Below are 16,691 nucleotides of genomic sequence, written 5' to 3'. Positions count from 1 at the left end.
CCCACAGAAATACAATTGGATCAAGGATCAAATTTTACCTCAAAGTTATTCAAAGTTATGGATAGATTAGGAATAAAACAATTTAAATCAACTGCGTACCATCCAGAATCGCAGGGTGCATTAGAAAGGTGGCATCAGACATTAAAGACAATGCTGAGGGCTTATTGTCACGATTATCCAAAGGATTGGGATAAAGGAATTCCATTCGTACTGTTTGCAATTAGGGATGCACCTAATGAGTCAACCAATTTTAGTCCTTTTGAACTAATTTTTGGCCATGAGATAAGAAGACCACTTAAATTGATTAAGGAAAAATTGGTGGGTGAGAAATCGGAAATTACATTATTGGATTACGTGTCAAATTTTAGGGAACGATTAAATAGAGCAGGTGAATTGGCTAGACAACATTTGAAAGTTGCACAAAATGTGATGAAACGGGTCGCGGACAAGAAATCCAAAGTTTGTAGTTTTGCCAGTGGAGATAAAGTTTTAATATTGTTACCAGTGGTAGGTGAACCTTTAAAAGCTAGGTTTTGTGGACCTTATCAGATTGCAAGGAAATCAAGTGAGGTGAATTATGTGGTAAAAACACCAGATAGAAGGAAGACTCACCGAGTGTGTCATGTGAATATGCTTAAAAGGTACTTTGAAAGGGAAGGAGAGAAAAAGGAGGTTTTAATAATTCTAACTCAGTGACGAACCAAATCCAGATGACTGTGAATTTGACATACCTCAAATTAAATTGGAAAACGAGGATTTTCTTAAAAATTGGGATAAATTGTTGAGTTATCTTCCAGAGGAAAAACGAACTGACCTGAAAGAGTTGATATCACATGGGCAAGTTTGTAGAGATAAATTGGGAAGTACTAAAATGGCTATACATGGTGTAGATGTGGGAAATGCTGTTCCAATCAAACAACATCCATACAGACTTAACCCTTTAAGTTTGGCACTGGTTAACAAAGAGATTGAGAGTATGCTGAAAAATGGCATAATTGAAGTGGGTTGCCGCCAATGGAGCTCACCTATACTGATGGTACCAAAACCAGAAGGTACCCAACGGTTGTGTGTGGACAAGGTTAATGCAGTTACCAGAACGGACTCTTATCCTATCCCACGTTTGGAGGATTGCATTGAGATTCTCGATCAGTTTTTATTTCTAAACTGGATTAACTTAAAGGTTACTGGCAGGTACCTTTATCCGAAAGGGCGAAGGAGATTTCAGCTTTTGTGATTCTGTTGCTCTTATTAGCCTTAGTTTTATCAGCTCTAATTCTGTCACCTTTGCTCACGAGTCGCCAGGTATCTTTCTGATACCGCCACGTGGTTCAAGCTCAAGTAATGATTAATAATTCAGCACACTGCTTAGTAAAAGTTAAATCAACGATCATTTATTATATACAGCAATAAATACTTATACAATAATCCTACTTCTAGACTATTACCTACCACTAAAGGCCAATACTTAACTTTGATGATGGCCCACCAGGTCAGGGAAACGAATGGTCTATCGAATTGGGTCTGGCCTGCGGGATTCAAAAAGGCTGATACGAGTCGATAGTCTGGAACACCTATCTGGTAGCGATCGCTGGAGTAACACTTACTTGTTTCCTCGTCGAAGGTTGCGAGTAGGAGAAGAAGGGCCGATCTGAACTTGGCCCCTATTTTTATAGTCCCTAGGGGCTTCCCGCCTCTCGGGGCGGGCCTTGACCCTGGTTCCAAGTGATTGGACTTGGTCCCAATCACTGGGTTCGATAGGCTCCAATAATGGGGAGATTCCTTGATCGGGGGGTGGTCGTCCACCTTTCTTTGTCTCAGCCACTGCTGGCGCCGAAAAGTCTGGATCGGCTTTATGTTGCTAATGTGCAGCAATTGTTACCGGGGATGGCTGCTTAGTATGCAGATGGCTGGGTTGTTGTGCTATTAATGGTTGCAGGTATCGGTCTGGGCCGACTTCCTCAGAGCCGAATACACTGTTTTGCCTGCAGCCGTCCGTTTGAGTCCTGTTGGCTGATTGTCCCATCAGCCACTTTCGTTCGCCATTTTAGATCGGGGTTTGACCATTTTACTCGGGAATCAGCCATTTTAGGTGGCTACAATTCCAGATGGTATATACCAATTCAAAGGTATGCTATTTGGCATGAAAAACACCCCAGCCACATTTCAACGGTTAACTAACAAAATTGTTTCAGGATTACCCAATTGTGCGGTATACATCGACGATCTGGTAATTTTCAGCCAGACATGGACAGAACATTGAAAACATCTGATGGAGTTATTTGATCGACTTCAGGAGGCGGGTTTGGTGATAAACCTAGCCAAAAGTGAATTTGGAAAAGCCCAAGTCACTTTCCTTGAGGAGTTTCCGATACTCTCACGACGACAGGAAATAATGCGATTTCTTTGCATGAGTGGATTTGTTCGAACATTTGTGCAAAAGTTTTGTTGCGTGATTGCTCCACAGATGGACTTGCTTAAGAAACGTCGAAAATTTCAATTGACAGCGGACTTTCGACAGGCATTTGACTGCCTGAAAGCTGTGATAACCAATGCTCCTGTGTTGGAGAATTGCAAGGGACTCTGTGATCAGATTGAACTAAAGTATGACTTAAGAGAAATGCTGAGGCGTAGAGAAACGGACGGATCGTGCAGAGACCTTCTTGTTCAAAGAGACTGTCAATCACGAAGGATTTCAGTTGGAGGAAGAGGAATGGGGAAAAAATGGACTAGTATTATCATAGATCATGGAATTTACAGTGCAGAAGGAGGCCATTCGGCCCATCGAGTCTGCACCGGCTCTTGGAAAGAGCACCCTACCCAAGTTTAGCACCTCCACCCTATCCCCATAACCCATTAACCCCACCCAACACTATACCTGTTTGCGTGTGTTGTTTTTTGAAACAATGAAGTATATTTACTGTGTACATTTCTTAAAAGGATGGCGAAAAGGTGAAAAATGAAACCATCTTGAAGTTGATGGTTTATTTTTTTTTTCTTGGGGGTAAGTGTCATGAGAATGTCGTTTTAAGAAATGTTTGACTGCTCATCTTACTGCAGTGATGTCAGAGTGTAGGTGGAGCTGAGCTCCTGTTCTGCTTTTTAGTTTCACTTTGAGAAAAGCTTGGGTGTGTCTGTCTTTTTGGTTTCATTTTTCAGTGTGTTGCAACTGAAGTCAGCCAAAGCAGCTGTATTGTTGAGCTCTCTGCCATGAAGGACTATCTCTTAATCATTTGATGAATTCAGAAGAATTATAAATGTTTTCAGTAGTGACTGTAAACTCTGATGTGCTTATGTTTAAAGGTTTGTTAAGTCTTCTGGGTGTTAAAAGGACAGCATAAAGGTTACTTAGTGTTGTATTCTTTGGGCATTATCTTTGAATTAATGGTTGCTAAGATATTCACTTTGTTTTAAAAAGGTTAACTTGAGTTCATAGAATAAACATTGTTTTGTTTTAAAAATAACTTTTCCATTTCTGAAGTACCACACTTAGAGTGGGCCGTGTGCTCCCCATACCACAATCTGTTAATAGTTGTGGGTCAGATGAACTCCATGATGCACTTTGGGATTCTCTAAACCCTGACCCAGAACACTGTGGAGCTAGAGCATCCTGAACTGACCATTGCACAATGATGAGCAAGCCTGTTGAAGATTGACATTTACAACAATGTTCCTGCTAGCATGAATCTATGAGGAATAAAACCAAAAAAACTGTTTTGATATTGATTAACTTTATTTTCTGACGGGCAGCACAGTGACGCCGTGGTAGCACTGCAGTCTCACGGCGCCGAGGTCCCAGGTTCGATCCCGGCTCTGGGTCACTGTCCATGTGGAGTTTGCATATTCTCCCCGAGTTTACATGGGTTTTGCCCCCACAACCCAAAGATGTGCAAGGGAGGTGGATTGAACACGCTAAATTGCCCCTTAATTGGAAAAAATGAATTGAGTACTCTACATTTATTTTTCAAAACTTTATTTTCTGTATCTTTGCACTTCTTGTTGACCATCACCCTGCTACCCACCAACCCTGCCCATAAAAATCTGGGTTCCAGCAAGTCTTGAATAAAATCCTGTGTAAACACTACTATGCTTACATTATATAATGAAGGATACTTGCGTCAAGTGGAATGTATATTGATAGATCTTGACTATGTTGCCTTTTATGTCAATTCTGAGCTAATATCTTCAACAATTAATTCTATGACTCCTTTATACCTAGAAATACTGTCAACTCAGAAACTTTACAAATGTGATGTGTGTGACTACACAAGTTCGACATACATTGGTGTAAGAAACCACAGGAGAATCCACAACTCTGATAGACCTTACAGGTTTGTGCACTGAAAAATCTAACCTTGCTAAATTTTGTATGCATACATCTGAATGTATTGGGCCAGATTTTCATAGAATCAATGAACCATAGAATGATGCAACGAAGGACACATTCAGCTCACTGTGCCTGTGCTGACTGTTTGTAAAAACTATCCGACTTGTCACATTCCCCTGCTCTTTCTCCGTTGCCCCAAATATCCTTCCCTTTAAGTATTGTCCGGTTCCCCCTTAAGAGCTACAATAAAATCTGCTTCCACCTCCCCTTCAAACAGTGCATTCCAGATAACAATAGCTTCCTGTATAAAACCAGTTTCCTCATATCACCTTTGGTTCTTTTGCCTTAAACCTGTGTCATTTCAATACTGGCTGTTCTGCCACTGGAAACAATTTCTCATTTACTCTGTCCAATCCATTCATGTTCAACATCATATATATATCTCCTCTTAACCTTCTCTGCTCTGAGGAAAAACCTTCTCTGCTCTGAGGAAAACAATGCTAGCTCTCCACATAATTGATTCCAATCATACTACACCCTCTTTAAGACCTTGACATCCTTCTTAAAGGATGGTGCTCAGAATTGAACAAAATACTTCAGATGAGGCCTAACGAGTGTTGCATACAGATTTAACATAATTTCCTTGCTTCAGTACTCTATAGCATTCTTAATAAAGCTAAGGATGCTAAGGCTGCTGCATTTGCACACCAATTTCCCATTCAATTTCCAACCGTGCATTAAATCTTGTAATTGACAGTGTAAATACCCTGTTAACAATGTAATAATTATTAATAGCTGCTAATTAACAGCCTTCTCAGCTTGCCCTGTCACCTTCATAGGTTTATGTACATACACTCCAGGTACTTCTGTTCCTGCACACGTTTTAAAACTGCATCATTTAGTTTGTATTGCTTTTACTGAATCTTCCTAACAAGATGTATACTTTCATACTACTTTAAATTTAATCTGTCATTTCACCCAAAGCATTGTTGCTAACTACATTTGGGTTTCATGACATCGACAAACTTTAAAATTATATTCTATCTATCCAAGACCAGTTCAAAAATATATATGGTGGCCCTAATACTGACCTATCAGGAACACCATTTAACACTTTGCTTCAGTCGTAAAGCAAACATTCGCCACTACTCTCTGCTTTCTGTCCCTTAGTCTGTAACCACACTGCAACTGTCTCTTTAACCCACGGGCTTTAATTTTGTTAACAAGTTGCCAACATTTTGCTGAAAAATAACTCTGGCTGAACAACACAATGATTTTCATATGCAAATCAGCTAGTACCGATGACTTACAAGTCAACTACATGGTGCAAAGCTGCTGCATTTGCACACTAATTGACCACTAATTTGCCAGAGAATGTTAAGTCTAGTAATTAACAATGTAAATACCCTGTTAACAATGTGATAATTATTAATGACTGCCGATTAGCCTGTCGTGCACAGAAAGTGAACAATTAAAAATGTGGAGTCTCACTCTTGTGAATTGGTTTGCAAGGTTTTACAAAATGTCAGATTTTAATTTCTTAAGTCTATTTCCTCCTGGGTGAAATCTTCTCGCACCAGCAGCAGGCATTGTGGCAGGCAGGAGACACTTAATATGAAGTGAGACGAAAATTCAATTTCCCGACAGCGGAAAAATAGTTTGAAATTTTGTTCTTCCAATTTTCAAGACAGGTTGAGTTTCCCAATGAGCTATCTGAGGAACATAATTTGCATGTGTTAGCATCTCATGAATGCTCATTAAAAGACCAACTCGCCGGAATTGTATTTCTCTCCTCTAAATTAAGTTCCCTGCCTGGTGAAGGACCAGTGGAGAAGGGTGAAAGACTGTCCCAGGAGCGCATTGGGGAAGAATGAAAGTCTGTCTGAGGGCCATATTAAAGATACTGGGGAATTAGGCCATACTGTCAGTGGCATGTTTAAGAGACTGTCCGGGGACTGAGGTCGACTGACCAGGGCATGTAGAGGGCTCTGCATGGTGGGGAATGTCTTGATCCTGGTCTTTGACGAGGAAAGGCCTCTCTGGGCAGTGACAGCTGTGCACAGTATTATGTAAGGGGCATGGTCTTGTCGTTTATTGCATTTAGTCCTGAGGGCCTTATTCATGGTTTCAGGATGCAGAGGGCATTGTCACATTCATGGGAGGCATTTGGATCCAGTACGGTATTCCAATATCATGGGGATTAGCGTATAGTCTCATGGGTGGGTCTCTAAAAGGGTGAAGCTGGCCCCGAGAAGGGGATGGTTCAGATTAACAGGGGGTATGGGGATGGCAACATTGAAGTTGGACAATAAATAGGGCACTGGTGAGACCGCATATTGAATACTGTGTGCAGTTTTGGTGTCCTTATTTAAGAAAGGATGTAAATGCATTGGAGGCATTTCGGAGGAGGTTTACATGATTGATAGCTGGAATGAGTGAGTTGTCTTATGCGGATAGGTTGGACAGATTGGGCTAGATTTTTGTATTATTGGATTCAAATTTCACCATCTGCCATGGTGGGATTCGAACCCGGGTCCCCAGAGCATGTCCCTGGATACTAGTCCAGATACAATACCACTACGCCACTGCCTCCCCTTATAATTATTACAATAATAATCTTTATTGTCACAAGTAGGCTTACATTAACACTGCAATGAAGTTACTGTGAAAAGCCCCTAGTCGCCTCATTCAGGCGCCTGTTTGGGTACACAGAGGGAGAATTCAGAATGGCCAAATTACCTAACAAGCACATCTTTCGGGATTTGTGGGAGGAAACTGGGGCACCCGGAGGAAACCCACGCAGACACGGGGAGAATGGGCAGACTCCGCACAGACAGTAACCCAAGCCGGGAATCAAACCCGGTTCCTGGTGCTGCGAAGGAACAGTGCTAATCACTGTGTTACCATGCCGCAACTCTCGAAGTGAAGAGGCTACTAAGGAGTTAGTAGTTAAGTGAAGTTTTTTAAAAAGTAGACAAACAAACTAAACTGTTGCTCAGCATGTGCAGGCAGGTCTAATTTGTCTAATAAGAAATCCTGCAAGCCTGCTGGAGAGCTGAATTTAGGGAACTTGTGTGTTTGCACTGAAGTTGATAGTGAGTTTAGATTGCATTTCTCAGGTGTCTCAGGGAGAGGTACCAGCTGAAGAAAAGCATCGAGTGAATGCTCAGAACTCCACCAGAAGAAATCTGTTTGAAACCTTGTTGAGACAGTGGTAAATCCTGACTGGGGTTTTGTGACTGTAAGGGATGCTGGGATAAATAGTGAGTTTGAATCATTTTCTGGTACATGTATTGAAATATTTCCAACCTTTTTGTCCAGTGTCATGTAATTCATTTTTATTCTTGTTTAATAGAAGTTTTATTAATTGTGTTAACCGTATACTGCAGACTCTGAATGTGTTCAGTAACTCACAAAACACAAAGTTGGGAAATGTTTGTTGGATCTTGCTGCATAAATTGGCTGCCACAATTCCAACATTGCAACATGATTACATTTTTAAAGTACTTAATTGACTGTGAAAAACATTTGAATGTTATGAGGTTGTCAAATACACTATACAAATTAAAGTCCTTTCCTTCTCACTTTGTTTGCATTTTGAAAAATGTAACGATCAGTTGGCATCTGTGGAGAGAACACATTGAGTTAACATTTTCAGGTGTGGAAATTTTGTCAAACTATTAAATGGCACTGTATAGAATTTTGGCACCTTAAGCACAATTAATTGACTGTCTAGAAACATGGGGGAGGTTTGCTTGCTTGCTATGACCAAATACATGAATAACATTTACAACTTCATTCCAAATGAAGAAGATCTTTTTCCCCATCTTTGAATTCCTGCCTGATAGAGAATACATTTTAAGCATTTGCTTTTTGAGAGTCCTGTATGCATTATCCTCCTGAATTTTTGAAGAATCCGTGAATCCAGTTACTTTGTTAACTTCTGTTCCTTTCCTTTGCAAAAAGTTAACATTTCTCTCCCGTAGCCCTGGCACCTTTTACCTTGATAGTCTCGAAATTAATTCCCTCCCAATATTTTGTTGCAAAAATATGTTGGCTCTCTGAAGGGTTTGTATAAAGCTCCATTCTCTAGTTTAATAGGGTATGGAAGTGCAGGTCAGCACTATATTGCAATAGAACAAATATTTAAAGAAACATATTCATGTTCAGTCCCTGATCGATTCGCAGATGCAGTAGTTGTGACTTTTCTACAACAAACCTGAACAACTTAAAGTGTCATATGAGGCGCCATCCACAGGAACAGCAGGTTGTTCAGTTGCTGGAACAGTACAAGTAAGTGTTGCAAAAATCACATTATGATCTATAAGTTTTAAATAAATAATCATTAGTCTTAGGAATTAAAATTTTAACCATAGAAAATGGGGACATATGGTTGAGAAACTGGTAAAAAGAAATCTGATGTAAATGCAACTTAAACAAGCTTATTTATGCTTTGAAAGGTAGCCTGTATTTATCTTGCAAGGTCAAAGTTGATAGTGAAAAAACATCAACAATGAATGACCCATCTCTCAACTTTTAAGAGAACCATGGAATCTGGGGAGAGGGCAATTACATCCATTAAGAATGAAAGTGATTCACATGGTTGAAGAATCAAAGGAATTGTGTTGAAGGTAAAATAAGTGGCATTTGTGTTTGAATCATCCAAACCTGTGCCACTTTGTCGTGGAGATAATGATTCAGTGTGGAGTCTTGTTTAGAAGGTTCTTTTGCGTAATTTATTTGTGTGTGTTTGTTGATAGAAGCAGAGAGTTCAGTTTGGGTTTTGGGAAAGACAAATATCTGGACGATTTACTCCTGCTTGCAGTTAGCAGAATAAATCCAACATGTTCCTCGCAGTCTTGTGAGAAAGCAGTCAGCTTGAATAGTTGTCTTTGGAAGAGCTATACAGCTGAGGGAGCAGACTGGGAAGGGGGTGAGGGGAGTGCATGTATGTCCAGAGCGAGGACACAGGCTGAAAAGTCCAATGTCGTGAGGTTTCTAAAGAAAAAGGGCCTATTTCTATCACTGAGACCATCTGGCTATATAGGGTTTTATTAATGTATTTACCTTGAAGAAAACTAAAAAATAGTTATTTTTTTCTGTTTCTTATTAGGTGTTCTCTATGTGGTTATGTGTGTAGCCATCCACCATCTTTGAAGTCCCATATGTGGAAACATGCAAGTGATCAAAATTATAATTATGAACAGGTGAATAAAGCCATTAATGAAGCCATTTCACAAAGCAGCAGGTGAGGATAAATGCAATTGATAGCTGTACGTTGCTGAACATCTTCAGATTTAATAGTTGGTGCAAGACTCTTTTTGATCAACTAAAATCTGAATGTTTTTTTAATGCTAGGTTACCTAGGTAGGAATTTATATTCATGGCTGTTAGCTATTTATGGCTTGGCATGGGGACATTATTTTCTTTGGTAGGAGGAGGAGATGTAATAAGGCTTTGATATTTGTTCAGCAAGAGGGAGATGAGAGTGTAGACCCCCACCTCACAGGCACTCAATTTATATTCATTCTCAAGGGGAGGGGAAGAGAAAGGGAGAGAATTAATAGGCATACTTCCTCCACCAGCAGGAGAGGAAGCTTTCTAGCTGGGTACATCATTTTACTGTAAATCTGAGAAGAGAGATTTTCAATAACCCCCATATGAGTTACAGTACAGAAGGAGACCATTCAGACCATCCTCATGCTAGCTCTCTTGAAAAGCAGTTTAACTTGTCCCACTCACTTGCCCCTTCCCTATAGTTGTGCAATTTATTTCACATCAGGTTCTTATCCAATTCCTTTTTAAAGACACAATTGAATCTGCCTCCAATGCCCTTTCAGGCATTTCAGATCGTAAGCATTCAGTGTGTAAAAAGGATTTTCCTCATGTCACCTTTGATTCTTTTGCCATCACTTCAATTCCGTGTCCTCTAGTTCTTGGCCCTTCTGCCAATGGGAACATTTCTCTCTCTCCACTCTGTCTAGACCACTCATGGTTTTGAACACCTCTGTCAAATCTCCTCTAAACCTTCTTTTCCCTCAGGAGGACAACCTCAACTTCTCTAATCTTTCCACATCTCTTATTCCTGGAACTATTCACATCTTTTCTGCACTATAGCCTTCATATCTTTCTTTGGATACAATACTGCTGTTCAGGCTGAACCAGTGTTTATAGAGATTAGACATAACTTCATTGCTTTTGTCCTCCGTGCCTCTATTTAAAAACTCCAAAATTGATATGCCTTTTTAACCACTTTCTCATCCTGCTCTTCCATCTTCAGGGATTTTGCACATTTAGTCCAGATAGCTCTGGTGCTGCAAACCCTTTAGTTTATATTTCCCCTGCTTGTTCTTCCTACCAAGATCTCCATTCCCATTTTCTACACGTTTGTAGCTGGGTTTTCTCTTGAATTTTCAATTGGCTAATTATTTTCTGCCAGTTGAGGTGGGGGCCAAGTACAAAAGTTATGGTAGACTGTTCATTCCAGCAGGGCATGCAATAGAGGCAGGTTACCGTGTTCAGGGACCTAAATGTCATCATGCCAGGCCCCCTCACTATATCCACTACATCACATTTTCACAGGTACAAACAATTGATGTACCACCTATAGGACGGCAGTGGGTAGTTTTTTGGCCCTAAGGGGAGATGGATGTTATGAAATTAAAACTTTGAGAGGGTAAATATACACTGGGAGGCTTGGCTATTTAATCTTGCACTGCTACCAGAGTGCCAAAAGAAATGGAGGCCTGGTGAAACAGGGGCTGAAGGAACATTTTAAGGATTATTTCTAGCCTAGAGGGAGGAACATCAAAATAAACATCCATCCAGTATTGCACCAATTCATAACAGAGGGGAGGAAAACCAACTGCTCCACCATGTCACCCAGTGGCCAAAGCCTGCTATCACACTATACAGATTCACATTATTAAAAAAATCATATTTAAAACATGAAAGGGCAGTGTCGCCAGGTGTGGATGCAATTAACATGGAACAAACCAAAGCACTTTCATATGGAAAGATAAAAAGGAAGTACTATAGATAAATAGATAAAGATATTAGGGAGGGAAACCTACTATGCTTGCATTTTATATCTGATCTCTAACTTGCTTTAGGTCTCAAGAGCCCCAGAGAAAACCTTCAGCTGAGGATGTTGAAGAAATATCATCGCCATCAGTTCATCCTCTTTCTGTGAATTCTGATAAGCATGTGTCAACTCCAGAGGCAATTGACCTTATTACTGATGAAACCAAAAGCCCTGAAAAGTGCCAGAAGTTGAATTCAGACATAAATGCCTCTGATACACCAGAAAAAAGTGGAAATCAAACTCGTGCTGGCATGGAGTACTGCGTCTTGCTGTTTTGTTGCTGTATCTGCGGATTTGAATCCACCAGTAAAGAGCTGTTGATGGATCACATGAAAGAGCATGAGGGCGAGATCATTAACATCATCCTCAACAAGGACCACTCCTCCCAGCCTGAACAGAACGGTTCTGACTAAATCAAGCTGGAGAAACTATAATTACAGTTCATATTGCCTCTTTGTGGATGACGTCACAGGATACGCTTGTGCCAGTGTGAACAAAAAGTGAATGTCAACATTTTAAAAAGTGATTTATTTCCTTTTTTTTAATGTTGTAAACATTACTGTTCTCACCCTCGAAGAACTTATTACAAGCAATATCTTTCATATAAATAACCTAGATGCAAACAAAGTGTTTAAAGATCATTTTGATATTTCAATTTATCTTACACTGCTCCACACTGCATCCTAAATACTGGTGTTTTAGGTACAGATGGTATTTCTGTATTTATTAAACTTTTTTTATATTTATGCATGTAGTTACAAAGCAGTGGAGTTACTGTATTCACAATGCACTTTGCTCATGGTGCTATTTTATAATCATATCACTGAACAAATCTCTTAAGGACAACAATATGTGAAGGAATTGTTGAGTATAAGCTTTGTCCTTGTTAAGCAGTAATATGAATTTGGGCTTCGAACAAAGGTTTTGTTCAAAGCTTTAGTTCATACTATAATTTTCTGCGGATCTCGTCATGTCCAAGTTTTCATCTAGTTAGGAATGACAGCAGGCTGACTAGAAACACAACAGCATCTGATACGTGCTTTTATGATTCCAGTGCAAATGGAAAGGAATAAAGCCTTATCTGAGTAGTGAGTCCCAAGTTCACACTTTTTTTGTACATCTTTAAAAGGTCGTCATGCTTTTAATCTGCTTGATTTTTTTTGTGTTCCATGAATACCTAATTTCATTATAGACAGATTATCTTTGAAGTTCCATTGAGCAATATTGTTGAGTCATTTCAAAGGGGTCAGAAAATTGGCTTTGTTCCAAACATAGTGTACACTGACATTTTAAATGTTTTATTTGGAGGAGTTTGCTAACTTATTTTACCCTTTAGTCGGATTTAAGATTTACGAATAATCACTCGAGCTGTGATGTTTCAGACTGAAATAGCTAGGCTTTGAGCTTAGACAAAATCGATATGTTGGTATGTTGTATTACAAGTGGAAATTATTCAAAATCATCTTCAATGAGCTAATAATTATAGAACTCCTCCGAGGTTTGGCCTGGGCCTGTTGGTAGAGATAGCCACTTCAGATAAAAAATAAATATTAGCAGTTTGAGTCCTTTAAACAGTTATAATTTGTGATTTTACTGCTTAAAATTATGATTTTCCTCAATTTGTAAGAAACATTACACTGAAACACGAGGGTTGAATAAGCAGTGTAAGGTATCTTGTTATGAATAAATTTGAAGTTAAAATAGTCCATTTGAGAGCGGGCAAAATCCACTTAAAATTTGACAATGTAATTGATATAAATTAAAGATTATAAATTTAGGATGAATTTGCTTTTAACAGACACAGCAAACATTGATGTGAATAAATAAAAGGTGGAACAATATTTTTGCAATGAGTTAAATATTTTGCTTTCATGCAGATAATGATAGTTAAGAGACTTGTGATTTTACCTTTGAATTCACTTTTGAACTAATGTTCAATTTTTAGAACTCCGTGAAATGTAACTGTTTAGTTTGAGCAATAAACTGGCCTGAGAAACAGCAATTAAAACAGTTCAGCAATCTATTTAAAATTTGAATATTTATGAGGAAATACTTTGCCTTTTTACACCAAGTAGTATCTAAAGTGAAGATATGCCCTTTGGAAGACCACTATCTTCAGGCAAATGTTTGGCTAAACTAGTATTTGGAATGTGAGAAAAGCCATAAAAACCAAGTGTTGCTTTCATCATGAACCTTACCACAAACAAATAAGGGAACAATGCATTTCAACAAGAATGATTATGTTGCTAAGTATTTGTCAACAGGTAAAAAGTGGTTTGCGAAACACTTTCCCATGAATTTGGTGTCTTTTAAAAAGTGAAGATTGTGTTTGAGTGAGAATATCTTTGCCTTTGTTACTTGAAAGAAATGCAAATGAAGAAATGCAAATGATATTGTATTGGACTTTGCCTGACTTTTCACGTTTTCAAACCACCGAGGTTTAACTAACTGGTCTATAGCTACTGGTTTTATCCTTGTGTCCTTTCCTTAATATTCCAAAATTGAGCAGCGTTTGGAAGAACTTTGAAGCCTTAATAGACTGATAGCAATGTGAAAGACGATAAGAAACAATAACATCCAAACTGCTGATATAATAATGAGAATAATCACTTATTGTCACAAGTAGGCTTCAATGAAGTTACTGTGAAAAGCCCCTAGTCGCCACATTCCGGCGCCTGTTCGGGAAGGCCGGTACGGGAATTGAACCTGCGCTGCTGTTCTTGTTTTGCCTTACAAGCCAGCTGTCTTAGCCCACAGTGATATGTAAGAATTTGTAATGCCCAATTTGTATTGCACACAAGGTGAATGAATCTCAAAAATGCTTGGTTTTGTCTCAATTATACTTACTATTTTTAGAGTACATTGTACATTATTTGAACCACTGATGATTAAAAGTTTCATATAATCTGGTTTGCAAAGTGCCCAATGTTTATATGGCTATTTGCAGACTAGAGAACAGATTTGGCTTCAAATTCCAATTTAAATGGAACTAAGATTTTCAGAAATTGAATCCATTGGTTGTTGCAACCTATTGCTACAAAACAACACCTTAGTGATGTGAATCATTGAGAATTCAACTTGATATACGCAAACTATTCTGACATTGGTAAAATCTTACATAAATTCTACTACTGATTAGAGAAGTCAAAACCTGCTGTAAGCCAACATTATCTACCTATTTTACTTCTATGGTGAGTTAAGAGACTGACACAGGTAGAGAACATATTAAGAATTGAGGAAAATATTAAGTCAGTTGCTAAAGGTAAATTTTTAAAAATTGCTTCAACAGTTTTTTGTATACAGTTCCATATCTTTGAAAATAAATTATGGTTTTAAGGTTATTGGGCCGAAAGGATAACAGGAAGGATCTATATCTAAATGTAGGTGTCAGAAAGATTTTTGCTCCTCTTTAAGCTAGATTCAGCTTGACTAGTAAGGACTAAGAAGTACATCAATATTACTGAACCCTGAATCATTACAAGGATGACTGAAAGATTAAGTACTGTGCATTGGTAGAGAGAAAACTGCAGACTACCTTATTGTACAAAAGTTTACTTTGGGTGATCATGCCACACACAAATGTAGGGTAAGAAGAAACCTGTTTTTGCACGATGTTATTTGATTTAACTGTTAAAAGGCTTAACCTGGAGCCTTTAGATCTGGATAAAAATGTATTTTTATTCTTGTTATTTTATATCCCATTCATATCAGAACTTGTTTTTGGTTTGCGTGGCTCTGCTTATATTTCCAATTATCAGTAAATCCAAAATATATGAAACTGCTAAACAAAAACTTTGTACGGTGGCTATTGGTACCATACTTGGATATTTTGAAAGCACTTAGTTAAAATGTAATATATAATTGTTAAAGATCCATGATTGTACAACAAGGAAAGTTTAAAATTCAATATCTGAAGTGGATATGGAAGCTGTATAAGTAATGTAACGTACATGCCATTTGATATTAAAGAATTATTTTGAATACATGAACTTTTTTTCCAGATGTCACCAACAACACTAAAACATTTTGTTAGCCAAAGCATAGCATTCTAGAAAACTGACAAGTATCTTTTTATAATGGGACTGAGAGTGTGTGCGTGTAGGAATGTGTATCCAAATTCGATTCGCACGTTAAGCTGCATGCCTTAATGCCAAAAGCTATATGGATTTCTTACTGTAGAACCGAGCAAGCTTTTCTGTGTTAATAAAACCAGACCTGTAGTACCTCTGTAATTATTGTACTACTTAAAATGTTGTGTAACATTAGATTAATTTATTTTATTTGTACTATTTGTCATCTATTATGTTTTATTCAGCATACCATTTGTAATTTGGTAATAAATCTTTGTCTTAAAAAAAATCTGAAGGTACATTCAATGTAGTATATCATTTTTTTTTAACGTGTTGCGTCATCTCCAAATGCAGTTCTGCTTTTAGTGAGAGTCAAGTGCTTAGCGTTCAGAGTTCTGGGTCGTGACCATAAATTTAGATAGCAATATGGAAGCAGGCCATTTGGCCCAACCAGTTCATGTTATTGTTTATCCTTCACAAGCAGTGGCCCGAATCCCACGTGCCCATCTGTTCTTTGTATTTCTTTATTCCGCATTCCTTTACAACTTATTTATTCTGCCCATCCATGTCAGCCTGGGAACTGAATTTCAGCTCCAACTGTTCAGAAGTTTTACGGTCATTACAAAAATATGAGGCAGGATTCTCCGTCCAGCACCCCAGAATCACGAAACGCAATTGGGCAGAGAATCGCACATGAGCCGAAAATCGTGGCTGGCACTTGGCGTCTGACGGAAAGCCATACTCCAGTGCCTTGACAGCAGAGCCGATGCATTCTACTCCGCGTATACAATAAACACTGTTGACATATTATCATGGCCAAGGAGCACAGAAACTGGGCCACATTCCTCTGGGACTGGGCCACCACCTCCTGGGACTCGATCAAGTCAGCCAGCACTTGGGCAATGCCCTCAGCCATAACGGGTTGTGACTGGGCCAAGATCAAGCGCTGCTGCAATGTCCAGGTGGCCTTGGTACATAGCTGCCTGTGAAAGGCAGTTCTGTCCTGTGCCTCGGCCACCAGCTACACAGAGTGCCCCAGGCCTTGAACATCCTGACCCGTGGCTGATAACTTCGCCCCCATGGCCTCCACCACAGATACCACCCATACAGTCTTAGCCTGGGTGTCACGCATGGTTGGCACTGCCTCCTGCCCATGCAAGTGGTTGGACTCCTCCAACTGCACCTGCAGACACTGGATGGTTGCTGACACCCC

The 16,691-nt window shown here is 39.1% G+C and overlaps 1 protein-coding gene and 1 long non-coding RNA gene across 9 annotated transcripts in view; one reads left to right on the top strand and one right to left on the bottom strand.

Moving 5' to 3' along the window:
• The window catches only part of znf507 (zinc finger protein 507), a 61,631-nt gene extending 45,854 nt beyond the window's left edge, over positions 1-15,777 (top strand). For 6 of the 8 annotated variants that reach the window (XM_072518113.1, XM_072518112.1, XM_072518111.1 and 3 more), the window contains 4 exons: positions 4,217-4,328; positions 8,513-8,617; positions 9,438-9,572; positions 11,437-15,777. In XM_072518113.1, coding sequence (XP_072374214.1) covers positions 4,217-4,328; positions 8,513-8,617; positions 9,438-9,572; positions 11,437-11,821 — 737 coding nt within the window. In that variant the 3' untranslated portion in view covers positions 11,822-15,777. Of the gene's footprint in view, positions 1-4,216; positions 4,329-8,494; positions 8,618-9,437; positions 9,573-11,436 lie in introns of those variants that run through there. The other 2 variants (XM_072518116.1, XM_072518117.1) reach the window with 2 other exon arrangements.
• The window catches only part of LOC140430570 (uncharacterized), a 54,609-nt gene continuing 45,420 nt past the window's right edge, over positions 7,503-16,691 (bottom strand). Inside the window, exon 3 of the long non-coding RNA XR_011949456.1 lies at positions 7,503-7,948. This is a non-coding gene — a long non-coding RNA (uncharacterized lncRNA). The remainder of the gene's footprint in view (positions 7,949-16,691) is intronic.

The sequence above is a fragment of the Scyliorhinus torazame genome, chromosome 10, assembly GCF_047496885.1.
Source record: "Scyliorhinus torazame isolate Kashiwa2021f chromosome 10, sScyTor2.1, whole genome shotgun sequence".
Classification (NCBI taxonomy): Eukaryota; Metazoa; Chordata; class Chondrichthyes; order Carcharhiniformes; family Scyliorhinidae; genus Scyliorhinus; species Scyliorhinus torazame.
The sequence above is the reverse complement of the archived record's forward strand: the minus strand, read 5'-3'. Positions and strand labels throughout refer to the sequence as shown.